General features: G+C 43.6%; 1 protein-coding gene across 4 annotated transcripts in view; it reads left to right on the top strand.

Moving 5' to 3' along the window:
- Positions 1–24,691, top strand: part of MED18 (mediator complex subunit 18) — a 51,484-nt gene extending 26,793 nt beyond the window's left edge. For 2 of the 4 annotated variants that reach the window (XM_086957588.1, XM_086957587.1), the window contains 3 exons: positions 7,208–7,312; positions 20,323–20,406; positions 23,607–24,691. In XM_086957588.1, the coding sequence (XP_086813714.1) occupies positions 20,334–20,406; positions 23,607–24,160 (627 nt within the window). In that variant the 5' untranslated portion in view covers positions 7,208–7,312; positions 20,323–20,333 and the 3' untranslated portion in view covers positions 24,161–24,691. The remainder of the gene's footprint in view (positions 1–7,207; positions 7,313–20,322; positions 20,407–23,606) is intronic. The other 2 variants (XM_086957586.1, XM_086957589.1) reach the window with 1 other exon arrangement.
- The last annotated feature ends 2,937 nt before the right edge of the window (positions 24,692–27,628 follow it).

The following is a 27,628-nucleotide window of genomic DNA, read 5'->3' as shown; positions in this document are numbered from 1 at the left end:
AAGAGAGCACGAGAAACTGCCCCCTGGTACTCGGAGAAGCTCAGGGAGCTAAAACTACAGTGTAGAAAGCTGGAAAGGAAGTGGCGCCTAGGATACGCCATCACCGAAAAAGACAGGTATAGGGAAGCCATTAGGGCATACAAACTCGAAATAAACTTAGCTCAAACTAATTACTATAAAGAGAAAATTTGGCAGCTCGATCTAAGCCAAGAGAAATATACCAAGTAGTCAAAAGCCTTTCTAAGATCTCCCCTCCCACGGCCCCAACCGACAATCCTATAGCTCGATGTAATGAGCTGGCTGAATTTTTCTTTCAAAAAATCAATAACATATATTTATCCTTCGCAGCCCCCAGCCCAGAGACTATCGCTGTCATACCACCACCTCCAAGTGCTACAGAACACCCTTCGCGAGTTTCCCTGAATGAATTCCCACCACTAGACCTGGAATCACTCAAATCCCTTGCACATCAGGTAAAATCAGGCTCTCCCCTCGACCCACCGCCCCCTCAGATGATGAACATGGCCAACCAAGTCATCCTCCCCACCCTCATGGACCTACTCAATAGCTCCATGCAAACAGGAGTGGTTCCCCCTCCTGGAAACAGGCAATGGTGAGAGCATTGCTTAAGAAACCCAATCTCAACCCTACGGACCCTAACAACTACCGTCCAATCTCCCTGCTGCCTTGGGCAAGCAAAATTCTGGAGAAGCACATTAATTTCCACCTCACCAATTTCCTCGAGGAGAATCTTCTACTGGGCTCCACCCAAACAGGATTCCATCCTAAACACAGCACAGAAACTGCTCTTCTAGTCGTGACAGAAGAATCCAGGAGGATCTTGGATCAAGGGGGGTCAGTGGCAGTGGTCCTCCTTGATCTAAGTGCCACGTTCGATACGGTGTGCCATAAAACCCTGCTGTCTCTACTAGTCGATCTGGGGGTCTCAGGAGACGCTCTTGACTGGTTGGGTTCCTTTCTGAGCGGAAGGACATTTCAGGCCTTCGATGGCGACTCCTGCTCCACTAGCAAACCTCTAAACTGCGAGGTACCCCAAGGCTCCTCCCTGAGCCCCACGCTGTTCAATGTGTACATGAGGCCGCTGGCTGAGGTCGTCCGACAATACGGTATCAAGATCATCTCGTATGCGGACAACACTCAGCTGGTGGTCTCTTTGGCACAGAAGAACAGCGGGCTCCCCCAAACCAATCTAGCAGCCTGCATGGAGGATGTTAGAAAATGGATGACGGCATCCTCATTAAAACTCAACGGCGACAAGACAGAGATAATGCTCCTCGGCCCCCCTACCCCCACCCCCATTGACCAGCTATGGCCCCCCAGTTTAGGCCCACCTCCATCCCCGAAGGAGGACATTAAAAGTCTGGGAGTCTGGCTGGACAAAACCCTTACCTTTAATACTCCGGCAACAAAAACAGCAGCAACCTGCTTCGGGATTATCCGAATGCTGAGAAAGATCCTGCCAATTCTGCCCTTGAAAGCTAAGCAGGTTGTTATTCAGGGCCTCATCCAGTCCCGGCTTGACTTCAACAACGCCCTCTACTTGGGAGCCCCTGAGTACGTGCTGCAGAAACTTCAGCGCACGGAGAACTGTGCAGCTCGCACGCTGCTCCAGATCCCTTGCAGAGAATCAGCTAAGCCAGGGATCCGGTCACTCCACTGGCTCCCTGTCAGGATAGAATAAAATTTAAAACTCTGTGCATATCGCATCAAGCCTTCCATAGAGCTAGCCCTGAGATTAACCACACACTTCTCACCCCCTATTGTCCCGGTAAATCACTTCGATCCACAAACACATTCCTTGCTGCAGTTCCCAGAGTCAAAAGGTCCAGAGCAGGAGGCAGGTCCTTCACGCTCAACGCTGCTAAATTATGGAACTCCCTTCCCTTCTCACTAAGGTCCAACCCTATTCTCTTGTCCTTCCGTAAGGAGCTAAAAACATTCCTCTTCAGGAATTAGCTCTCTACCCGGATCACTCCCCCCCCCCCCCCCCCCCAGTCCCTCAGAGTTCTATTACCTCTACTTATCGCTTGGACGCCCTTGGGCAGCAGCCGCGCTTTACAAAACCCCTTCATTTCATTTCATGAGAGAAAGTTTGTTTTTCTTCAAGAAGGGGGAAGGCAGATCCTGCACACTGCTAGGCTTCGAAGTTGCTTTAGAAGTACCTGACACCAGGCTTTCTGCGTCAGAAAGAGCGGAGTCCTTGTCTTTCAATCTTTGCAACCAAAGGAGACAACCCTCCCTATCTTAAAGGGTTTTTGTGGAAAAAGTCCTGCAGATTTTACATTTGCCTACCTCATGGTCGGGATAAAGGCAGTATATACACTTCTTGTGGGGGTCCTTAGAGTAGAGCCGTAACTTCCCACAGGAAGAACCAGGTCTAAACAAAGACTTCTTACTTGAAGACCTAGTTGAAACACTGGAAAACGAGAAGAAAGTAGAAAACTGAGCAGAGCTCAGGGAGACTCCCTTCACACGACGTGCGGTAGAAAATCTGAGGGCCTGAGCCTCTGAGGAGAAGGTTCTGGAGGGGTGCTTGCGCCTGATTGGCTGTAGTTTGGACTAACATAATGACATGGATATGTTATACAGGTCTTTTCTTTTCTCCATGTATTTCTATGTGGTCATGCTAACCAGGTACTTATAAGTATTTCTAGTATCGCAAATTATGTGATATGTTTTTACATACATACTTTATTGGGATTCTTTTTATTGATATTTTATTTACAGTGGGACTACCACTTAGACAACGGGGAATATTCAAGCATGTGAATCTATGAAAGACAACCTAATACTGGAGAACTGGTATTCTAGGGGAACATCATCCAAGTGGATGAGCCCTAATACTCTGCAGTTCTTCTCCTTCGGTGATGACGTAACAAAGTTATTGCATGGCTCATGGGTTGCTCATGAAGTGTTGATAGATTAACTCCAGGAATGACCAAAAAAGGGGCGGGCAAAGTGACTGTTGAACATAGACCACTCCCGTTTGGTGGTAACTGAGCGCACAGTAGTCCGCCACACTTTAATAGTCCAAGAGGCTGGAGGTCCCCCCTGCATCTCGGCTTTATCTATTGTGGCACTGCAGTTGAAATTCCTGCCTACGTTAATGGTGCCATTTCCTCTGAAACAGAAAGAAACTGATGTTAAATTCATGATTGTTTGAGGACTTAGTGTACTATGTATCCAAGTGTAATGCCCAACATTATCATCCCATATAGGCACACACTTTCCTACTGCATCCTGACTAGTATCAGTACTATTCCATAAAGACATGACTCTACAGGAAAATTCAATATCAGAATGCCATTGATCATGGGCATAAACTGACCCAATAACTCTAAATCTTGGCCTTCGAACCCAATTTGGGGTTAAAGGATTTACTAATTAACTATTTCATTCAGTGGGCGGGCGTGTTACTGCTAAAAACTTTCAACCTAAGACCATTTGTATCCATTCTGCAGTGTTGGGACATCCTGTTTTCTTCATTCATGCCTTCTCATCCTTGATGTCCTGTCTTTCTGTAAGTATATATAAAACCTCCACTGAAGAGTCCTATTTTGTGGCATTAACTAGAAACTGTACTACCCTAACATGTGTTACTTGCATTCGAGCAAACCTACACAGGTAAAGATGCAAAAGTCGTGGAGCTGTACTTGGAGGTACTTCTTTAGTTTAATGATTTGATATCTGATACTGTGGCATGAGGAATTAAAGAGCAAACGATACATGATCCATTAGTACTTTCTGAAGCTATGTCTGACGTACTGATACCACATATTATCTAATAATCTGGTATGGATATTATGAGACACATTTAGCATGAATAGAGACTTCTCTTTGCGGGTGTGTTATGTAACTAGTAGAGCTAAAATATACATTACTTGGAAAAAGTAATAGTAGAAGTGATAGTGTTAAGAGACAAAATAGGAATAAGAGACAAAATAGGAAAATTAAAACAAATATACATAACGTTCATTCTGTTGATCTAAAAAAAAAAAATCCAAAAGCAGAACAGTGTCCAAAGGCAGAAGTGGAGGGGGGTAGTTTTACGGTCACAATCTTCTTCTCCCCTCTTGATCCATTTACATCACCGGTGGTTTTTGACGTGGTGCTAGGTTTATTTAAATCGAATGTCTGACAGGAGAATCCAAGGTTTCCTGCCATCTACATTGAGGGCAGTGGAAGTTACCATCGTGATAGTGAAAGGCCCATCGAATCTGGCCTCTCGCCACTTTCGGAAAAGGTCTTTACATATACTTGGCCACCTGTGTACACAACTGGAAGGTCAACTCTCCTTTCCCTTGGTAACCTGTTTAGAAATTAACTTTGCAACTCTGGTTAATCCAGAGAGATTAACATGCATTTAATCATTCAAGATGTCCGCTGCGCTTTTTCCAAATACATTACTTCTAGTGACAGGTATTGGCACATTCATAAGTCTCCCTACACAGTCTGATGGGGTTGTAGGGTGATTATCAGAACTAGGTGAGGGAAGCACGACAGAAGTACAAAATATCACTTGAGACTGCTAAGAAGAACTGGGATGAAGCAATATGAGCAGACATGCTGACCGCAGTAAAGAGTAAGGATTCCTTTCGCTTTTGGAAAATTGTTGCAAATAAGAATAGGGAAGCGAAGGGTACTAGAGATGTTTATCTGGAAGAAATGACTTGGGTGGATCATTTTACAAACCTATATGCAGAACCCGACTCAGGTGCCGAATTGGATACTTTAATATCTCCAAACTCACCTGAGCAGATCTTAGAATTTACCCTTAAGGAAACAGACACAGCTATTAACTCTGTGAAATCTGGTAAAGCCCCAGGACTTGACTCCATACCAGGAGACTTGTTCAAGCACGATGTAAAAATTTGGGGACCATATCTCAATCACTTGTGCAATTATATAGCTGCGGGTGCTAGTATGCCTGATACTTGGAGGGGGGCGGAAATTATCTGCATTTTTAAAAAGGGCGACCGGAGTGATCCTGCGAACTATCGCCCGATAAGTTTAGTAGACATAAATCAAAAAAAAATTACGCAAGGTACCTTTTTTGAATCGGATCAATGAATGGATTGAGGAAGGAGATGTCCTTACCAAATACCAAGCAGGCTTCAGAGCAAGTTAGCACTATAGATCAACTATTCAGGTTCTGCTGCCTATGCTGGAAATACATAAATTTGCGGAAGGGCCATTTGTATGTGGCATTCATTGGTCTTAGAGTCGCATTTGACTTCATCCCCAGACACTTGTTGTGGAAAGCGCTTGCCAACCAGGGTTTACCAAAAAATATCTTGGAGCAGGTACAAAGACAACACCATAACAACTTTGCGAAAGTGAGGTGGGGTCCAGATGGCGAACTGACTAAAGCGATACCAATAAAAAGGGGGGTTCGCCAAGGCTGTGTCTTTGCCCCAACCCTTTTTTCCCTGTTCGTTAATGACCTGCCTACTTTCCTAAGCAAGTGTAAAAATTATTCACCAAAATTGGGGGGGTGAAATTGTGTCTTCCTTACTATTTGCGGATGATACCATCTTGATATCCCAAACGTCGAGAGGGTTACAATCACTGCTTAATACTTTTCACTCATATTGTAATATAAAAGGACTTGAGATAAACAACAGCAAAACAAAGTACATGGCAATAAATCCACATAGTTCCTTCAAGGGAAACTTGGTTTTAGAAAATCAAAAGTTGGAACATGTCAAAACTTTTATATACTTGGGTGTATCCTTTGATTCTAAAATGCAGTGGAAATCTCAAATATAAAAAAGTAAGTTAGTTTTAACACAGAATAGTCGCCCCATACTAAAAAGGCATAGGGATAGCTGGAATAAAGCTGTGTTACCGGCACTCGGAAGTTTTTTGGGCCAAAGCCCAATCGGCAGCCCTATAGGGGGCTGAGCTGTGGGGACCCCTCTGTAGAAAATCCTTTGAGGTCAAAGAGAATGCATTTTATAGAGCACTTTTAAAATTGCCAGTGCACACCCCAACAACACCAATGCTTTGCGACTTAAATATGAAGCGTACAGATCGCCACGCCATATTAAGGCCGTTAATGTTATGGGTTAGGCTATGGACTACACCTGAGCTGATACATTATAGAGTTACTCTAGTTGAGTTAAAAGACCTGGATGTTTTCAGCCGTATTGCATGGTACGACCATATCAGAACATGGTTAGTGAGGGTTGGACTAGCATATTTTTGGACAAATCCATCTGCACTAACCTCATGTTCAAAAAGGATTTTAAAAATCTCCTTCTGAGCTTATATGAATGAACGGAGAACTACTGATTTATCTAATGGCTCTTTAACTAAAGAATTTTACTTGTTTAAAACAGAGCCTTGCTTTGAGCCCTTTTTGAATGAAGTAAACCCTCCCTTAGCAAAAACATTATACCTAAAGCTTAGATATGGATCATTGATGATAAAAAGTCGTACAGCAAAGTGGAGTTCAAACGGCAATGATAAATGTGGTATGTGTAGCAAAGGTATGAAGGAGGATAACGCACACATTCTATTTTTTTGTCCCGCATATTTGGCAGCCAGGAAGAAATGGATTAAACCCCTTTGTATGAATATTGGTGTTAGGATGTATAGAGTTGTAGAAAGAATTTTAACAACTGATACACGACAAGTTATAGTTTCTGTATTAGTAGGTACCTGCTTGCTGTTTATTTTATTAGGAAAAAAGTGGGCGAAAAACTGTAAAAAGATGCAAAATTATTTGGAAATCTCTGCTGATTTTATGGAATTGTTTTTGTGTGCCTTTTTAATTATTTATATATTTTAAATATAATATGCACTCAATTAAAACACACTTTATCCATACAGCTAGCCACAATGGACTATGTAAAATGTAAATGAAAATGTTCTATCTTCTATCTGTACCTTTTTATGATATTTTATCGAAATAAAGGATATATAAATAAATAAACTAGGTGTGTTTCTAAAGGAGAAGAGTTCAAATGGTAAGCAATACAACCACTTCTTTTGTAGTGTGCATTTAGCTTGTTGTTCTTATTCTTTGGCAGTCATTAGGCTTTCAACGCTGCCATTGCTATGGGGATAATAATCAGAAGATAACTTATGTTTTATCCCTAGTATTGTTGTGAGATGTGTGAAGATTGCAGTAACAAAGTGCGTGCAGTTATCAAATCTTATCCCTTCTGCAATTACCCACTAGGGAATCCCCCCACGAATCAGAAAATTAGCAGCTCACTTAGCAGCACAGTGGATGTACAGTCCTGCTTCAATCCATCGAGGAAAAAGGACAAACTACAACTATAAGGTACCGATAGTTGTTGCATCTATCTAACATGTCAATATGAAGGGTCTTAAAAGGACCTTTTGGTCGTGGTATGGTAGAATTAAATCACCTTAACCCCTTCCATGCTGATGACGAACCCCAGCCGTCATGCACTACGGTGCTCGTGTGCTGATGACGGCTGGGGTTCGTCACGGCCCGCCCCTGTTCGTGCTGTTTACAGCACACCAGGGGAATCGCGGCCGCATCAAAGGGGTTAAAGGTAGGATTTGAGGAGCTTTGTTGACAAACAGTACAGTTATGAAGGTAAGTTGGTAAACATATCATGTAAGTTGGGAACAAACTAATCATGTTGTATTTGCATAGACAAATGATCTCTTGAGATTTGGGTGGTAAATATAATTGATCAACAGCTGTCTTAAGTAAAGCTTGATGCCTCACTGGCTTACCTGCAGATATTTGTCTATAAACGAAGTCATCCCCTGACTGGAAGCATCATCTAGCCTCCCATAACTGTTTCTCATGCGGTGGAGCAGCTTCCTGCAACTCTCGAAGATGCAAATTCGCAGTTTCAGCATAATAAAGCATGACATTATCTGTGGTAATGTCAGATTCAGATGGCGAGGCAGTCTTGGCCACCAAAACAGGGACATGTTGTGAACCCGATGACACAGACAGGGGTGAGGTGCGCCTAGCTGCATCTTTAGCTGCCCAGTCTGCTAGTTAATTTTCTTGTTTTATAAAAAACAGAGTGCCAGCCACACAATTATTTCAAATCCTCTTCTTTTGAGTAAGAAACCAAGTGAAACTCCTGGGTTTAGCTGGGTATTACACTTTTACCCTTTTTCTTTTTATTATAATTCAAATTTTATATTTCTTGTATGAAAAGAACACCTTGTCGTATTTTTGTTTACATAAAAGACAAATATTCACTTATCCACATACAAAAACACTTATTAACAACACAAAACATTTTGAGACATCTACACATCTAATTGTGTATACATACTGATTCACTTTGATATATACACAAAAATATCTTGAAAAAGACCAGAGTTGTGATAGATATGGGTTCGAGATTTCAAGAAGACTATTTTTCAAAAGTCAGAAGAAAATTATTACAAACAACTTAATAGGATTTGCAATTCATTTCATAATCATAGACCACAAATTAATTCATTTAGTCGATCAACAGACAACTGTCTTATCTCTTTCACGCCAACGCGTTTCGAATCCGGTATGTCCACTCAACGGATTCTCCTCAGGGCTCTGCCTTTAAAGAACATATCTAAAAAGTGTATAAAACAAAGCTAGTTTTAGCTTTTTTGTTTTTAGAAATCCTTTGCTTCCAACTAAACAGTTACAATGTTACTCTTCTTACCTGGTCGCCAGCAATTGCCGGTCTGCAGGAAGATTGAGTTTTAGGCTGCGGTCCTTTAGCTGTATGTCTAAAGGTAAATGTAGGCATAATTACTTATCTTGTTTAACTAGTCAGACCGCATGGGACATGAGTCTTCATGAGTTTCACTTGGTTTCTTCCTCAAAAGAAGAGGATTTGAAATAATTGTGTGACTGGCACTCTGTTTTTTATAAAATATAACTTATGGTCCAGCCAACCGCACGTCCCAGGACCTGACTCCCGTTTTTTCTAGTTAATTTTCTTGTGACACAAACTCCTGTCCATTCGTGTGTGCCACTCATTTCACAACTGCCACTGCCTGTGGTAACGCAAGTGTCTATTAAAGCCTCTAAAAGATTCCTATGCATAACAGGACTTCCGTCTGACTTAAGGAAACCTCTCCTGCTCCATTTCATAATGCTAGAATGTACAGTGGTAGTCACATAAGCCAAATCTGAATAGATTGTGATGACTTTTCCTACTCCTTGCTTAACAGCCATTATCAAGGCTATCAACTCTGCTGCTTGTGCAGAATAATGTGCTGGTAGTGGTAATTACTCTACTATGTGAAGTTTGTCTGAAAATCATGCTGATGTTCTCCCAACTACTGCTGCACCTGTATGTCTTACTCCTGTATCTTGGTCAACAGTAGAACTATCAACAAAATAGACTTTGCTATCTGGAATAGGATCCTCTGTTGCATGACTATATTCTTTAGGAATATACGTTGCACAATCATGGCCATCATCCTCCGAGTGTAATATAGAATGAACAAAGAATGTCGCAGGGTTCACTGTATGACACTTCTCAGCCTTTATGGGTGGTAGTGATATTATCACCTCATATCCTGACACACTCTGTGTAGTTAGAGTAGTCTTAGCCTTCTGAATGATAGCAAACACTGTATGTTCTACATAGAGCGTCAAAGGTGCCCCCATAACAATGGGGTTCTCTTCTGCACTGCAAGAGCTTGCTTGCAAGGATAATGTCCTTTCGTCTCTGAATTTAACTGTCCACTAAAATATACAATGGGTTATGCCCTAAGGAATATTTCTGCAAAAGGATAGCTGTCATCACTTTACCATTGCAATGACAAAAGAGATAAAACTCCTGGTGTAGTCAGGAGTACCCAAAACTGGGGCATCTGTTATCTCAGTCTTCAATTTTTGGACAGTCTCCCTCATTTCTGTGTTCCACATTATCTAATTGTGTCTGTCTTTCACATGTTTAATAGAAGCCAGCAAAGGGGCTATTAGAGTGCTGTAATCAAAGACCCATTGTCTCCCATAATTACAGAGACCAAGAAACTTCTGCATTCCTTTAACAGTTTCTGAATCAGTCATTTGACATATAGATGCGGCTGTCTCAGGAGTCACTTGTCGACCAGAAGCTGACCGTAAATGTCCTAAGTAATGGACTTCCTCCTGACAATTCTGAACTTTGTCTCTCTCTCTCTACCTTGTATCCTGTCAATGGGAGAGTAACCAAACAAGACATGGTATCTTTCCTATACTGCTTTTTGACATACTGCAATAATGTACGGTCACGCTGAAAGTTTGACATATTATTTTGCACCACTCTGTTAAAAACACTAGGGGACTCACAATACCATTTGAGGTAAACGTAAATACAAATACTGAGTCCCGCAATAGGTAAACGCTAACAAATAATGGCTGTCTGGATGGAGAGGGATGCTAAAAAGGCACTCTTGAAATCTATAACAAAGACACATTTTGCATCCTGAGGAATATTTGTCAAAATGATGGAAAAGTTGGAAACAATTGGAAATTCTGATATTACTACATCATTCGGGGAGCGCAGGTCTTGAACCATATGCCAGGTATTACCCTTAGATTTCGTTAGCAGATACATTGGGGTGTTACAAGGAGATACTCCAGGGTAAGTCAAACCTTGCGCTAGTGAGGCCTGTATAGAAGCAGCGATGTCCTCATCTGCTTCTTTAGAAAAAGGATACTGTCTCACGCTAGGAAGAATAGCACCTTCCTTTAGTGTAGTTCTAAATGGTGTAAATGTACAAATACTGCCTATATCATGGAGACCCTTGGTCCACAAAGTGTCTGGTACATGGGAAAGATCTGCCTCCCTAACAGAATCGAAAGCGGTCTCTGATGTGGGTGTCCTTACTTCCAATACTGTCCTCAACGGTATGTCATCCTGAAAGACTACAAATGTTTACTTGGACTCATGATTAAACGGTTCATCATCCAGTATTTCCCCAACCCTTTACCTGGCTCAATGAATAGAACACATGCCCAAAAGACAACGTTATGATCACTGGCTATCAGTGCTTCATTGGTTGGTATTATTGCTCAAGCTTCTATTTGCAGTATCAATTAATTGTCCAGTATACATGAATGTTGACCTTGTCACTGGAAAAGAAACTATTTATCTGGACCGCTCTTCCTAGTAACCTTGGTGTCTCTGCTATTATTGTATACACTGCTGTAGTGAATGCTTCTATATCAGTGGTTCAAGCGCTGATGTGATCTCTAGTAGTAGAATCTACTGTTAACAGCCACAATCCTGGAAGGTGGATTTCCAGGGGTAGAACAAATCCTAGTTCCTTCAGGCTCAAAATTAATAATATATTTAATGTGGTCATAAGATCTCTCCCCAATAGATTAGTTGGGGCTGCTGGAGAGAACTGTAAACAGCCATCAATGAACCTCCCTCCTATTTCCATCTCCACTTGTTTAGTAAATGGAAATCGCATTACTGCCCCAGAGAATCCTTGGTTGTGTCCATTGCTCTATAGAACTTGGTAGTCTCCCTCTCTAATACAAGATTGGATTATTCCTGTATCTATTAGTAATGCATACCCCTTGTCATTGATGGCTTCTGTCACAGTGGGTTCCTCATCTGGCCTGTGTGTTACTGACAGTACTGGACACACGGTACTACTCTGTGGGCACATTCATTGTGGATATCCTCCCACATAATTTGTCCTCCTCTCACAATCACACCTCCCTGTCCACTTTGGGGTGGAATTGCCATTGGGGGTGCTTGGTAACTTTGCTGTGGCGGCATTCATTACACTTGAGGCATTACTGGTTGCTGTTCATTTTGTGGTGGTGTCTGGGATACATATATTATTTGCGGGCTTGACTGTGGCTTCACTCCTGTATTTCCTGGCTGATGGTAAACTCCTGTCCTTCCATTTTGTTCATCCCATCTCTTAGTCCTGTAATCTCTAAAGAAATGTCCATATCTGTGACAGTAATTAAATGTTTGATCCAACCTTTGTGGACCTATCCTGACTCTTTCTATACCTCCTCGCCTGCTACTTCCTTGTGCCCTTGTGCTACTTCCTGCTGTTGTGGGTACTATTTTTGGGTAGTCCTTGGACCAATCCCTTAGTCGTACTACAGCTCTTTCCACTACTCCTTTTTTTTGCCAACTTTCGCTGCATTAACTTAGCTGCTGCTTTCTCTGTAACCTCCTGCTTGTTTCTCTCTTTCACCTGCTGCTTCTTACAAAACTGGAATATATGTGCCTGTATCTCTATCCATGGCTTGGCTTCCAATGCCACTATATAGTCTAGATTATCCAGTACATCAGAGGGTACACCCTTCAACACTACGTTGTAAAACAACACGCATTTCCCCCTGTTACTTCCCAACCCTAACCTACTTCTCAAGTCAATTTTTCCTTCATCCTGCTAAGAAACTGAGCAGGGTCCTCATCCAGCTGCATTGATCAAGCCATGAGGGACCCAATGTCTGGCCTTTCAGGATACATTTTCCTCTACTGATCCCAAACTACTGTCACAACTAAGTTGAATGGGATGGGCAAGCTCAAGTACACCGAAGTTCCATTAGAGGAGGGGGCAGGATGGAGATAACTGTAAAATCACATTGGTCCTTGATGTTAGAAGATATGTGATGAGTGCTGCTCTGCCAATTGCTGCTCAGTTTTCTCTTTTATTGGTTATGTGTTTAATGGACTTATTTGCCTAAAAATAGGGATGTGCAGCTTTTTTTTGCATTTTGACTGTAATACATGCTCAGGCATACTACTGTCATATGTTGACAATTAAAAATATGTACTGTATATATGAAGTATATGCTCTTATTATATATTGTTGCTAAGTGTATCCCAAGATAAAAATAAGTTTTAAAAAACTGAGTTGAATGGGGAACCATCATACCTAGTGTCAGTGAGTGTAACATTCCTCCAGGCTTATGGAAAACAGTATTGGTCTCATCTCCTATAAGAGAGCTGAATAAACCTTTTGTCCCCTACTGCCAAGGTAATGCCTGCAGTTACTTTTCAAAAGCACTAATACATTCCCTGTTCCCTCTGTGTGGTGGTAATACATTTTTATGATACCCCTTGTCCATTTGTGGCAGAGGAACATAATGAGGTGCCACAGGTCCCTATGTATCAGGGGAATCTGATATATATGGGAGTGACAGAATGTTGGGGGTTGTGCTGGCATATTTTTGTCATATTTGTAAACCTTTCCTCATTTGGGGATAATCCCAGTCTAGATCTTCTTTGCCATAAAGAATGCAGTCCTCAGCATGTGCCATGTCATGTAGTTCAAAGGTTCCTTCTAGTGGTAATGTGCTCATCTGTGGAGCTAAATCTTCAGTCCATCCTGCTAAATTGCCCTTATAGGGTACAACACTGTACCAGCAGTTTTCTCCTTCAGCAACTATCTCAGTAGGTGTGAGATCAGGTCCGTGCAAAACTGATGGTACACTCATCTGCTCTGTTGGTCTAATATGCAGAGTCAATCCTCCCTTATCTTTGCAAGACCCCATCCTGGGGGCTGGCTGGCCAGGTGTTCCTGGAAACTGCAACCGCTCAAGCTCAGGTGCATGGGGTTTCCTAGCGAGAACATATTCTGTTCTCCTCCTCTACTGTTGGTGCGATTAGGAAATCCCATCTCTCCCTTTGTATGGTTAAAATCAATAAGGGGCCTTTCTTGAATTTTATTATCCTAAGTAGAGCACCTTGCCTCTCGATCAAAGTATTTCACCCATGTTGTCAATATGCCTATGTATTGACTACCCTATTTGACATCATCCTAAAACTTCCATGAATCTGCCCTGAAAGATCATCACAATATTCTGTTCGAGGCATGTGGGCTGCTGAATTCATATCTTGTGCATAGATCGCCGCCTAGTGTTGGGTCCAGATGATTGCACTTGTTGTCTTGGAAGAGTTTTCAATGTATCACGAGATAGGTGACTCCTCCCCTGGACTACAGTGCGCATGGGCATCTTCTCCATCCTCAGATTGTTTTTTCCGCCATTGGGTTCGGATGCAAACTCCTATACGCCAACTTGGAATCTAAAACAAAACTTTTCTAAAGGTCAAAAGACCTTCCATTCGACGGTATTGTTCTCGCTCGGTACCTCTCTACTCGATCCAGCCTTCCATCTCCAAGCGGTCGTCGACGTGGGCCGTTTGGCCTTTTCGACGCCATGTGAACTGACCGTCGATGGAAAGAAGCCCGTTTAAAAGGTGCCCACAATGCCACTCCAAGTTCCCACATACTGATAAGCACTCAGTAGGCAACAAGTGCCTTTCCCCAGACCATAAGGAGGAAAGCTGTCCAGCCTGCGCACAGTTTCGATTGAAGAAAACTATTCGGAACTGACGTGCCGCCAGGTAAGAAATGCAGCGACAGGCACCAGACCCGGACGATAATAACCTTGATCTACAAGAAGCGCTAGACTCTGACCTAGAGATAGTCACCGTCAAGGACTACTCAGACTCCGATGACGACATTCCACCGGGACAAATCGTGGGTACCCTGCCCCCGACACCATCTACCCCGTTACCTACGGCTCCGGTCAAGGTATCACCAAAGGGCCTTAGCGAAGATCAGAAAAGAGTTTCGATTGCCCCACCATCCGGCTCTGCTCCGAAACCAAAAGCGAAACCGAAACCTTCCTAAACAGCAGGGCCCAGTAACATTGTCCCAAAGAAGGTTCCAGAGCCAAAGAAGGTCGTCGACCCGAAGGGCGTCGATCCGAAAACGGCCGCAGAGCCAAATAGCGTCGAGCCGAAAAAGACTGTCTACCCCAAGAGGGCCGCGCAGCCCAAACTTGTCGATCCAAAAGTGGTTGTCGAACCGAACAAGGCCACACAACCAAAGGGCGCCGAACCAAAGAAGGTTGCCAACCCAAACAAGCCTTCGGCACCAAAATCTGTCGACCCGGCAAAAGACGCCGTACCTAAGCCCGCGTCGAGGCCAGAACGACCTATCGGCCCGAAGACACCGGCTCCACAAACACCAGTCGATCCAAAAAATACAATAGACTCTGCAAAGAACATTAATCCAGAAGTCAGCAGTCGATCCAAACAGGAACATCGACCCTGAAAAGGGCACTCCTCCTAAGAAGCCTACGGAGCACAAAAACCACGTCGAACCGAAAGTCACGGTCGACCCGAAAAAAAGCCCTGAGCCGAAAAAACCAGCTACTAAGCCAAAAGTAGTCTACAGAGGTAACAATACCAAAGGAAGAGGACGTGGAGGCAATAACACCAGAACCTCCACTGCCTCAAAGCAGTGACTCTGTTACACTACCTCCAGACCACTTAACACCGGTCGGAGGCAGACTACAACAGTTTCTACCTGTCTGGAACGCAATTACCACAGACAGGTGGGTAAGAGAAATCATCCAGTCTGGCTACTGCCTAGAACTGACTTCTACACCACCAAACATACCACCCAGACATCGTCCAATGTCCAAAGAACGCATCACCCTGTTACAACAAGAGGAGAACTGCATGCTAGAAAAGGGGGCCATAGAGCAAGCCCCTTTCCAACAGCGAGGAACAGGAGTATACTTCCTATATTTCCTTATTCCCAAAAAGGACGACTCTCTCAGACCAATATTGGACCTCAGACCCCTAAACCAATACATACTGTCGGAGCACTTTCATATGATAACACTACAACAAGTGCTCCCGTCCTACAAGAAGGGGATTTCCTAGCAACACTGGACCTCAAAGATGCGTATTTCCACATACCCATCCATCCATCCCACAGAAAATACCTCAGATTCACAATAGAGCAGGGGTCCCCAAACCGGTCCTGGAGGGCCGGATCCATGCCAGATTTTTAAAATAACTACATGTATCTCGATGGGGATATCCAAAAAATCTGGCATGGATCCGGCCCTCCAGGACCGGTTTGGAGACCCCTGCAATAGAGGGTCAACACTACCAATTCAAGGTTTTGCCCTTCGGGGTTACCACGGCTCCAACAGTGTTTACAAAATGCTTAGCGACAGTGGCAGCAAATCTCAGGAGGCAGCACGTCCATATGTACCCTTAGCTGGACGATTGGCTAATACAAGCAAAATCGTACCAACAATGTGCAGCACACACGTCTCAAACAATCCAGCTGCTACACAGCTTAGGTTTTTCAATCAACTATGCAAAATCACATCTGCAACCGTCCGACACACACAGCAGTACCTGGGAGCCACCATAAACACATCAGTGGCAAAGGCATATCCAAACTCAGCAAGGATAGCCAGTATGCAGACACTCATTCGCAAATTCCTGCCGCAACACTCTTTGCCGGCTCAAGTCCACGCAGCTCATAGGCATGATGGCCTCCTGCATATTCATTGTCCCCCATGCCAGACTTCAGATGCGCCCATTGCAGGAATGCCTAGCACGGCAATGGAACCAGGCTCAAGGACAACTAAAAGACCTAGTGTTGGTGGACAATCGCACTCACAACTCTCTGCAGTGGTGGAACCCACAAAACCTTTCCAAGGGGCGACTGTTCCAAGAGCCGGTTCCACAACTAGTACTAACAGCGGACACATCACTGACAGGCCGGGGAGCCCATCTCCTTCAATACACAGTACAAGAGCTCTGGACAAGCAAACAGAAAAGGCTGCATATCAACCAACTGTAATTGCTAGCAATATTCCTAGCCCTGAAAGCATTCCAGAAATACTTTTACAGCAAGACGGTGTTGATCCGGACGGACAACATGACCGCGATGTACTATATCCAGAAACAGGGAGGAACGCACTCTCCACAGCTGTCCCATCTGGCACAAAGTATCTGGAAGTGGGCGATCCCAAAGAACATTTTTCTACTAGCAGAACACCTTCCAGGGAAGGACAATCAAGTTGCCGACTTGCTCAGCAGGCACAGCCAGCAACTACACGAATGGGAGATTCACCCCCAGGTCCTTCAGCCATTCTTCGAGGAGTGGGGTCACCCAGAAATAGACCTGTTCGCCACAAAAGAAATTCGAAATGCCAATACTTTGCCGCCAGGTTCCCACATCCATTGTCACAGGGCAATGCGATATGGATGAACTGGTCAGGCAGATTTGCGTACGCTTTTCCCCCTGCACCACTGATCCCGCTGGTGGCTCGCAAACTGCGGCAACACTCCCTCACACTAATCCTGGTTGCTCCCACATGGGCGAGACAACCATGGTACACGACATTCCTGGAACTATCAGTAGTTCCTCATCAAAGATTGCGCCTTGCACCTCATCTTCTAACTCAGAACCATGGAGAACTCAGACACCCAGATCCCAATCAAATGAACCTAGCGATCTGGCTCCTGAGGTCTTAGAGTTTGGATACCTTAACTTGCCCCAGATTGCATGAATATCATTAGGGAGGCAAGAAAACCAACCACACGAGCGTGCTATGCAGCTAAATGGAAGAGATTTGTTATTTACTGCAACAATAACCAAAAAAAAACCTTAGACGCTTCAATACAAAACATTATATGTTACCTGCTGCATCTACAAAGATGTAACTTAGCATACTCTTCAATACGACTACACCTTGCTACCATAGCAGCATACCTTCAAAACAGGCAACACCTTTCAATGTTTAGAATACCTGCAATCAAAGCTTTCATGGAGGGTTTGAAAACGGTGATTCCTCCTAGACACACCCCTTCCCCAGTCTGGAATTTCAATATAGTGCTTACCAGACTCATGGGCCCTCCTTTCGAACCTTTACATTCATGCGAACTACCATTCCTAACTTGGAAAGTTGCATTCTTAGTGGCCATCACCTCACTCGGAAGAGTGAGTGAATTACAAGCGCTAACAATTCAAGAACCGTTCATGCAGGCACATGCCAACAGGGTGGTCCTTAGAACAAACGCTAAATTCATGCCTAAGGTTGTATCCAATTTCCATATCAACCAATCGATAGAACTGCCAGTGTTCTTTCAAAATCCACAGTCAGTAGCTGAGAGAGCCCTGCACACACTAGACGTAAAGAGAGCTCTACTTTATTATGTGGACAGAACTAAATCCTTTAGGAAAACAAAACAACTGTTTGTCGCCTTTGAACCACAACACAAAGGAAATCCAATTTCAAAATCAGGAATAGCCAGATGGATAGTTAAATGCATTCAAATATGCTATCAAAAGGCAAAACGCACTTTAACCGTCCCCCAAGAGCACACTCCTCAAGGAAAATGGGGGCATCCATGGCTTTCCTAGGAAATATTCCTCTTGAAGATATCTGTAAGGCAGCCACATGGACCACCATACACACTTTCACAAAACACTACTGTGTAGATGTGCAAACAAAACAGCAAGCTGCTGTAGGCCAGGCTGTCCTCAAAACTCTTTTTCAAACTGCTGCAGCTGACACAGGTAGCCACCGCTAGAGGAGATACTGCTATACAGTCTATGCACAAGATATGAATTCACCAGCCCACATGCCTCGAACGGAATATACTACTTACCAGTATACATTCATATCGCCCACCCTCCTCCCCGGTGCCTGTAGCAGCTGCAGCATTCTCTCTGGCATGGCCATCTCTTACTTTACTATCTCTATCTCTGCCACAATGGCGAAAAACAATCTGAGGATGGAGAATATGCCCATGCGCACTGTAGTCCAGGGAGGAGTCACTTATCTTGTGATACTTCGAAGACTCTTCCAAGGCAACAAGTGCAATCATCCGGACCCAACACTAGGCGGCGATCTATGCACAAGATATGAATGTCAGCAGCCCTACATGCCAAGAACAGATGCATACTGGTAAGTAGCATATTCCTCTCTTCCCTCACATTCCTTTTGTCTTCAATTTGTGATACCAATTCCTGAACGCTTTCCGGTGAAACTATTCCACTCCCCTTCTGCCAAGGTGGTACATTATCTTCAGCCCTTCTAAAATCTTCATCTCTTTCTTGGGATACTGGCCATAGCGCCTTACTAACAGCCTTGTCATTCCATCCAGCGTCATCTGCATCTCTCCATTGTGGGGTAGATATTCGCTCCCTAACTACTCTTCCTGTTGCATCTCTCTTCTGTATTAGTTGCAATGTGCCTGATGAAACATGCGACTGATCGTCACTGTCTCCTTCTCTTCACCTTTACCCTTCCAGGGAGAGGCTGGTTCTAAAAGCAGTTTAAATTGTGCTTCTAATTGTCCTGAAAACTGAGTCACCCACTCTTACTTGCTGTCTGGGAATACTCGTGTGTCCTGGCTTTGACATTAGCAGGCTAATTTTAAGGGATCCCTTTGGGGATTGTGAAGGGGTCTCAACTTCAGGATTCTCAAATCCTACTGCAGCTTCCTGTAGCTGTGTCAGTGGATAAATACCATGTACCTTAGGGGAAGTACTCATTGAATCATAGGGAGGTGGGGAGCTGACTGGGTACTAGTGGAATCAACATTTAAGGAGTCCTTAGATTTCTCACTTAAAAAAACCTCACCATATAGCAAAGGTGGCTTCTCGCTTCTGCAATTCAGTTCCTGCATATTAAAGTAGTGTAACAATGTGCTCTAATATTTTGTCATCAAATGTCCGTTCCTTTGGCCAGGGACACATGTGCTTTTGAGTGGCCTTAAATCACTCCTGACAATATTTTTGTTATTTTTTCTGCTCGCCTGGAAAGGTCTTTTGCATGTGGACTTATCATTCAATCAGTGAGTGAAGGGATCGACCTTTAAAAGGTCTTGCAGATGCTGGGATGTGACAGGTGGTGTTTGACAACCAGATGTACTTGTCCCTAATGAACTAGAGACACTATTATATTTTCCCAAAAAGAGAACGTGGAAGGATCTGGGATCTTCCTGCTTTAGTTACATGATAAATGTACAGGAATTTATATAGCGCAAATCACCAAGCGGTTTCTAAGCGCTTGCTTAGGGAACCCGTCCTGGTATTCCCCTGAGAGATAACCCCGACAGGGTATCCGCAAGGTGAAAGCCATGCATCCCGCTGCGAGGGGCCGTTGTGGAGAGTAAGCAAGCTATTGCCCAGAGTCGCAGAGTGTGAACCCGTGAATCGAGTAGGCACCGGAGCGAGAATTGTCGAGTCCATGGACATTTTTAGAACTCAAGACCCCGCCAAGCCGGAATTGCACCCTGGTCCCGGGCTGACCTCTGCTTCCAGGTCTGCCTCCTCTAACCAGTGAGGCACACTTCAGAGATAAAGATCTCTGGTCTTTATCTTTGGGATGTTAATACCCGAGGTGTTTGTTGATAATGGAAGAGTTTACTACAGTTTAAAGGGGTAGGGCACAGTTAGGTAAATGTAATCCATACCTCAATAAATATTGAGCTATTATCAATCATAGTCATAGAGATTAAGGTTTTTTTTATTCTGCTTTAAATTTATTAAGCGGTTTTACCTTTTCTGTTTCAGGCGTATACACTATGGAGGCCCCCCCTGTAAGTGTGATGCCAGTATCTGGAGGTGCCATTAACATGATGGAATATTTACTACAAGGTAAGCGATACCCTTGCTCTCCTACAATCCTCGTCCACATGAGTGTGGCTCATGGATCCTCTACTGATTGCCAAGTATATAAAACCTAATTTGGTCGACTGTGGTGATTTATTTATTTATTTATTTATTTATCGCAATTTTTAGAGCGCATCAATTACCCATACGGGTGTCTCGGCGCTAATGTTACAGATCTTCACTTCAGTAGGGGAAGAATTTAGGAGGTAAACAGCCAGGTTTTGAGACTTTTTCTAAATTTTAGCAGCGTGGGGGCAGTTTTAATGTGGAGAGGCAGAGTGTTCCATAGTTTGGCAGTTGCGATGGTGAAGCATCTGTCTCCCCAGTTGGTTTTTTTTGTCCGTGGGACTTTTAACAGGTGGGCTGATGCCGACCGTAATGTTCTCTGATGTTCCACTGGGCAGAGGGCTTTTTTTAGGAACAATGGTCCGGGATTGTTCAAGGTTTTATAGGCTATGCAGAGTGCCTTAAACTTTATTCGGCTCCTGATGGGGAGCCAGTGTAATTTTTTGATGTAAGGGGAGGTAGGGGTGAATTTGGGGATGGATAGGAGAATTCTGGCCGCGGCATTCTGTACCGTCTGGAGCTTATTAAGTACCTTTTCCTGAGCATTCAGCAATAGGGAATTGCAATAATCGGTTCTGGAGAACACTAGGGTACTGATCAATGTTTTACCGGCGGATTGTGGCAGGTAGGGGAGGAGTTTCTTTATTCTTTTTAGGATGAAGAAAGCAGAGGATACCACAGAATTGGCGTGGTGGAGGAACGTCAATTTGTTATCAAAAGTGACTCCCAAATTTCGTACCTTGACTACTGGCTGGGGGGGCGTGCCCATCTGAGATGGCCACCACTGGGGGGACCAGGCCGGCTGCAAGCTCCCGAATGTCATCACCTCCGTTTTGTTGGAGTTCAGCTTGAGGCAGTTAGATGACATCCAGGAGCCTATCGCCTTCATCCCTTCTTGAAAATTTGCTGCGACAAATGTTCCGTCATTGTGCACTGATAGCACTAATTGGGTGTCGTCAGCATACGTTGTGAGGGCAATTCCATGGGATTTTATTACTCTCGCCAAGTCCGACACATAGATATTAAAAAGTGTCGGACTTAGCGAGGAACCCTGTGGAACTCCGCAGGGGAGGGAAAAGGTCTGGGAGGTGAAGTTACCCATCTTGACTGTTTGTGGGCGGTTGGCTAAAAATGAGGCGATAAGGTCTTTGGCCTTGTCTCTTATGCCTAAAGCTGAGACACGGTCGATCAGAGTGACATGATCGACCGTGTCAAATGCAGCGGAAAGGTCCAGTAGTATTAGGACCGCCGCGCCTCCTTTGTCCATAGCTGTTCTGATCTCATCTGCTGCCTTGAGCAGTGCAGTTTCCGTTCCATGGCCCTGCCTGAAGCCGAACTGAGTGTCGTCTAGAAGGTCGTTGTCATTGATGTATTTAGAGAGTTGGGTATTCATTACCTTCTCGAAGATCTTAGCTGGGAAGGGAAGGCAGGCGATGGGTCTATAGCTAGCAGGGAGAAGAGGGTCCAACGTTGGTTTCTTGAGGAGAGGTTTAATGATTGCCTCTTTCCAGACCGATGGATAAATGCCTGTAGAAAACATGTCGTTACAGATAGTAGATAACGCGGGGGAGATGGTTTCTGGGATAAGATTCAGAATAGCTGGAGGGCATGGGTCTAGGGGAGATCCCGATTTAGTGCTAGTTACCAGATGTCGGATTTGTTCTTGATTAGTCTGATTGAAAGATGTGAAGCTGACATTATTGTTTATAGGAGGTGATGTCAGGGTGGGGAGAGAGGATGAATGGGAAAAAGTCGAAAAAATGGAGCTAACCTTATCCTCAAAGAAGCTGGCCAAATCATCTGCTAGGGATTGTCAGCCTTCTAGTCGTGGGGCAGGTGGATTGGACAGATGGGTAACCACCTGAAACAGTTCTCCTGCTGAGTTTTTTGCCTGGTTGATTTGAGCGGTGTAATAGCGACTTTTTTCTGAGTTTATAAGTTTTTTGTAAATGGAAAGAGCGTTTTTGTAATTTGTTTTATCAGTGGGGTTGTATTGCCGGCGCCACTTCCTTTCAAGGTTCCTACAATGCTGTCTCTGAATTCGAAGGGGCTCTGTAAACCATTGTGCTGATGGAAATTTCCTGTTTCGGCGTGAGTTTTTAATCGGGGCTAGTTTGTTGCACGCCATGATTAAATTGCATATTTGTATGACTCCTGCCCATCTAAGGTTTGCATGTGTCACAGTGATGGGGGGAGTGGAGGGCGAGTTAGATAGATGTCTTAAAGGTCGAAAAAGAAGATAACCATAGCAAAAAGACTGAATTTTTTAAAAGTTGCTAGTACCCATAATTCAAGGTCACTATAACAGGCTGGAGCTGGTGGCTTATGGAAATGGGTAAAAGCATTTAGGATAGACTCCCAACAGAGGTTGGGGACACCAGAACACTGAACACATTTAAAGATGTAGCCCAAGACCGAAAACCTGAGAAATCAGCCTGAAGTATGAGGTCATACTGGTTCCGTGTATGAAAACAAGGCAGAACATGACAGGATTGGGAGGACCTCGTGGGCTCTGTGTGCTGTTGCTCTGTCTTGATTTGGATATTTATTCTATCTCTGAATATGCCTAATGTAGTTCTGGGCTTCTGAGATGCTCACCTGTTGAGCACAAATGGAGTCTTTGGGAGTAGAAATGGAAAGAGAGTAAATTGTGTCTCCAGTCTGTAACGATGAGTCATTTCATTAAATGTATGCACTGTCACTGGTAACTATATAATCCTTTTGTATGCATGATTTAATAACTAGAAAGGATTACAGAAACACTACCTCTTTTGAAAAATGTTGTGTAGCACTTATTAGGGGTTTTCATACTACTTCTGAGCTCTTCTAATTGGTGTATTTGAGGCAATTGATGCATTGTTACACAGTGATTTTTGTATGATTGCATAAGTTTGGTTAAGCAGGTAAGTGTAATGTAGAACTCTGCATCCTACCACTTTTTGCCGCTAGACTATTAGTGTTTCTCTGGCTTATAACGGCTTCAGTGAAAGATGTTAAGAAACTCACCCACTCAAGCTACTCGCTTTTAAGAGAAAGCTTAATCTTTTCTGTGGAAAAAACATTTCAATATGAATGTGAATATACTTTAATAAAGTGGATTGTCATTTCTGTTCCATCAGGAAGCGTCTTGGATCAAAGCCTTGAGAGCCTCCTGCACCGACTTCGCGGCCTCTGTGACAACATGGAGCCTGAAACTTTTCAAGACCATGAAATGGTTTTTCTGCTGAAGGGCCAGCAGGGCAGTCCTTTTGTTCTGCGGGCAAGGCGCTCCATGGATAAACCCAGTATGCCCTGGCACCTCCGCTATCTGGGTCAGCCTGAGATGGGGGACAAGAGCCGGCATGCACTGGTGCGCAACTGTCTGGACATTGCCACATCAGACAACTTGACAGAGTTCTTGCTAGAGATGGGCTTCCGCCTGGATCATGAATTTGTGGCCCAGGGGCATATCTTCCGGCGGGGCAGCATGAAGCTTGTAGTGTACAAGATCTTCCGCTTGCTAGTTCCAGGAAGCACAGACAGCATTGAGGCACTGTCTCTCTCTTATCTGGTGGAAGTGAGTGTGGTGGCCCCAGCTGGACAAGATGTCATCTCAGATGAGATGCGTAACTTCGCAGAGCAGCTGAAACCTCTTGTTCACCTTGAGAAGATTGACCCGAAAAGAGTAATGTGAGTGGAGGTGCGAAGGAAGAGGGTATCCTCTCTGAAGGGTGGATACCATTTGCAATGGAATCACACTGTGAGGATGGGAACAGTACAAGATGTGAATTGGGGGAAAATGGTGCACGCCTTGGGCGGAGAGGCTTTTGGAACACAAACCATATTATGGTACGAGTCGTGTGAAGAAAGTTGATAGTGGAACAATAAAAGTCAAAGGGAGCAAGGACAAGAGTATAACGGATTTACGTGGATTTTAGGGGGAGAGTCAAATTGTGACACAGGGTTAGTCAATTGATTGTAGAGTACCTCAGTGGAGTGTTCTGGAACCTTGTGAATGATTAAAAACCACCACTGACTAAATCCAGCTTTAGCTTTCTGAAGAATATTGAAAATAATGAAGGGAAGAGCAAGGACATGTTTTACAAGTCTTTTCAAACTATAAATGTGTGTGTCAACGCAATGATGTAGAGACTCACAGTGCCTGAGCATGACTTAGAGTAGCCATGTGTTCTCACAATTAAAGTTTTATTTTCATATTTTTCAACTGCTGATTGTGTTTGTGAATCTTCCAGTAGATCGGCCTCGACCTCTGTTAATAGTGCCAGTACTGTGGCTGGTTCTAGTGCTGTGGTCTGTTCTATTAATGGAGCTAAAAGCCCATGAATGTAATACTTTTAAGACCGCTACCATTCAAGGATTTGCCTTCGGCTGCACAAGCCGTTGATTGAGGCGTTAACCTCAATAACGTTGTTAGTGTTAGACATATTGTGTGCAGTTTTCTATTAAAACTTAAATCAATATTCTTAAAAATGCTGACAATGAATTAGAACATTCTTGTATTGGTGACGTGCCAATTATGGATGTCAAATGTTCATAATCACTTGGTGCTCTCTGCTGGTCAAAGAAGGGCTCTGTTCCTCTTACCTGACCTGTATGTACGTACCTTCATCATAATGTGGTAGGAAATATTTTAGCATCATTGTATTTAAAACTTGAAATTGTCAGATACATCTGCTTTTTCATGTGTTCCAACCGTTAATCGACTTTAGGTCCAAATAAATGTTCTGCTATCGAAGGAGTATTGATTGCATTTGCCTGCACTGAAGTCTTAAATCCAGAGACATGTAACCATGGAATGTCAGTGCAATACTGAAAAAGCAAAGAAGACAGTAAAAGCAATAGTTACATTGGAAATATGTTTTCCTTTCCCAGAGGAGCTTTGCTTGACAGAAGAGTACAGTGTAGGCGTCTCCATAAAACATTTCCTGAAAAAGCATCCACTCCGAGACCCTTTTATAAGCAGGCACGGTGGGAACCATGAAAAAACAGGCTAAGCTTTAGAGGAAGGGGAAATATGAGTGATCTATGTTATAAATAAGGCTCCCTGTTTTCCATCTTTACGGATTTTTACAGATAAATACAGACAGAAAACAATGTGTTTTCTGTCCATTTATTTTTAAAGGTGGATAAATACAGAAAGTTGTGCTTCTTTTAGGTGGCTCTCCATGCTGCCTTTCAGGAATTATAGGCAAGCAGATGGGCAGCATGGGAAATAAAAAAAACAGGATGATTTTTTTTTAAATAACAGCATATGTCGACATACATTTATGGTATAATGCAAGTATTTTCCAGTGGATGTATTGTTATGTAATATTTGACATCTTAAATAGCTAAAACACGGCCGACCTCAAAGTATGAGTGCACGTCTATCAGTTAAATAGATATGGAAATGTACAGTTGTACAACTTCCTTTATATGCAAAACACAAAATAATTATGGATAAATACAGATAAATAGACCAAAAAATAAATATGGATAAATACAGACGGAAATGGCCTAAAAATAAATACCATAAAACCAGGAGCCCTAATTATAAACCTGAACCTACCTGCCATTAAGTGCCATTCTCATTCCATGCAACCGCTCATAATTCCAGTATTGGGCAAAGTAAATGACTGTAGAAAAACGTGGATAATAACATTTGGATATTGCATATAGTTCATAAGGACACCACTCCACAATAAAACCAACGAAGTTGCATTACAAAACCGATCATATAAAAGTCTTGCAACAGGAAGTTCAGGAACTACTACTTAAGGATGTAAAATATGACCACTTCCCAAACATGATACAGGAGTGTACTTTCTGGTGACAAAATAGGACTTCACTTTAGTGATAACTCTCCAAGAAGGCATTCCATTACTAGAGGAGAATGATAATTTGGCTCTGGCAGGCCTCGAAACATCCTAAAATGTTACCAGACCTGCAGGTGCACACACCTGAGCAGTCTACTCGACCCTATTGGTATATTCTTGACCCATAAATTGGTCTCAAAGTGTGTGATCCTGGGCAAATTTTGTTTCACTGAACCACCTTTTTCCTCATTATCACATATTAGACATCTTCAGAAAGTTGAGCTAAGCATGTCTGCAGTACAAAAAAACTATTTTTTGCTCCATGTATAATAAGAATCTACTCATAACCTCTGACTTCCCTTTTAGTTCACTAACCGCATCGTCATCAGGTTTTAGGTAGGAATGTTTCTCAATTCATGTTTGAAAACTCTCACTTTATATGCATTTATTATGAAAGCATGGTGTGGTAGCACATTGTCATGTACAAACCGCACGTTTTCCATTGAAATGGCCACAAAATGTCCTCCTGGTATTCAGTTTTGCTGATAAAACTATATAGCTTAGAAATGATATCTGGAAATCGTGGTTCAGCATATATTTATCATTTGCACTTCAGCAAGTAAAGTGCTTTTTCTCCATCACACTTCTGAATTACAAAAAAGTGCCGCCTCACATCATATATATTTTGAAATGTGTGTACTGTTCATTTACAAGTTATTTAGATGCTGTGTTAGGATAAAACTGACACGCTGAATACCCAGTGGCAGTGGGTTTACGGCTGCTGTGGTCGCGTGTGGGCTTGCCTCGCTATTTTTAACTGCTGCATAATTTTAATCTTGATTTGTGCTCCTCTTACTTTCTGCCGCTGCCTGTCCTCCTCGCCCTTTTCCCGCTCCCCTAGCCCTGGTCCGGCACGGCTGAGTGACGCTTGTTCCGGAGGGCTGACGGGGTTGCGGGCGCCATCTTAGGAGGCGCAGTGGTGGCCTACAGGTCAGCGCACTAGTCATTGCGCTCCTTGTTCTTGAAAAGAGACGCCCCATGCGAGCGCGCAGCGGACGCTGAATACCCAGTGGCAGTGGGTTCGCGGCTGCTGTGGTCGCGTGTGGGCTTGCCTCGCTATTTTTAACTGCTGCATAATTTTAATCTCGATTTGTGCTCCTCTTACCTTCTGCCGCTGCCTGTCGTCCTCGCCCTTTTCCCGCTCCCCTAGCCCCGGCACGGCTGAGTGGCGCTTGTTCCGGAGGGCTGACGGGGTTGCGGGCGCCATCTTAGGAGGGGCAGTGGTGGCCTACAGGCCAGCGCACTAGTCATTGCGCTCCTTGTTCTTGAAAAGAGACGCCCCATGT

The sequence above is a fragment of the Lissotriton vulgaris genome, chromosome 2_1 (assembly GCF_964263255.1).
Source record: "Lissotriton vulgaris chromosome 2_1, aLisVul1.2, whole genome shotgun sequence".
In the NCBI taxonomy this organism is placed as follows: Eukaryota; Metazoa; Chordata; class Amphibia; order Caudata; family Salamandridae; genus Lissotriton; species Lissotriton vulgaris.
Note: the sequence above shows the minus strand (reverse complement) of the source record. Positions and strands in the feature narration are given on the sequence as shown.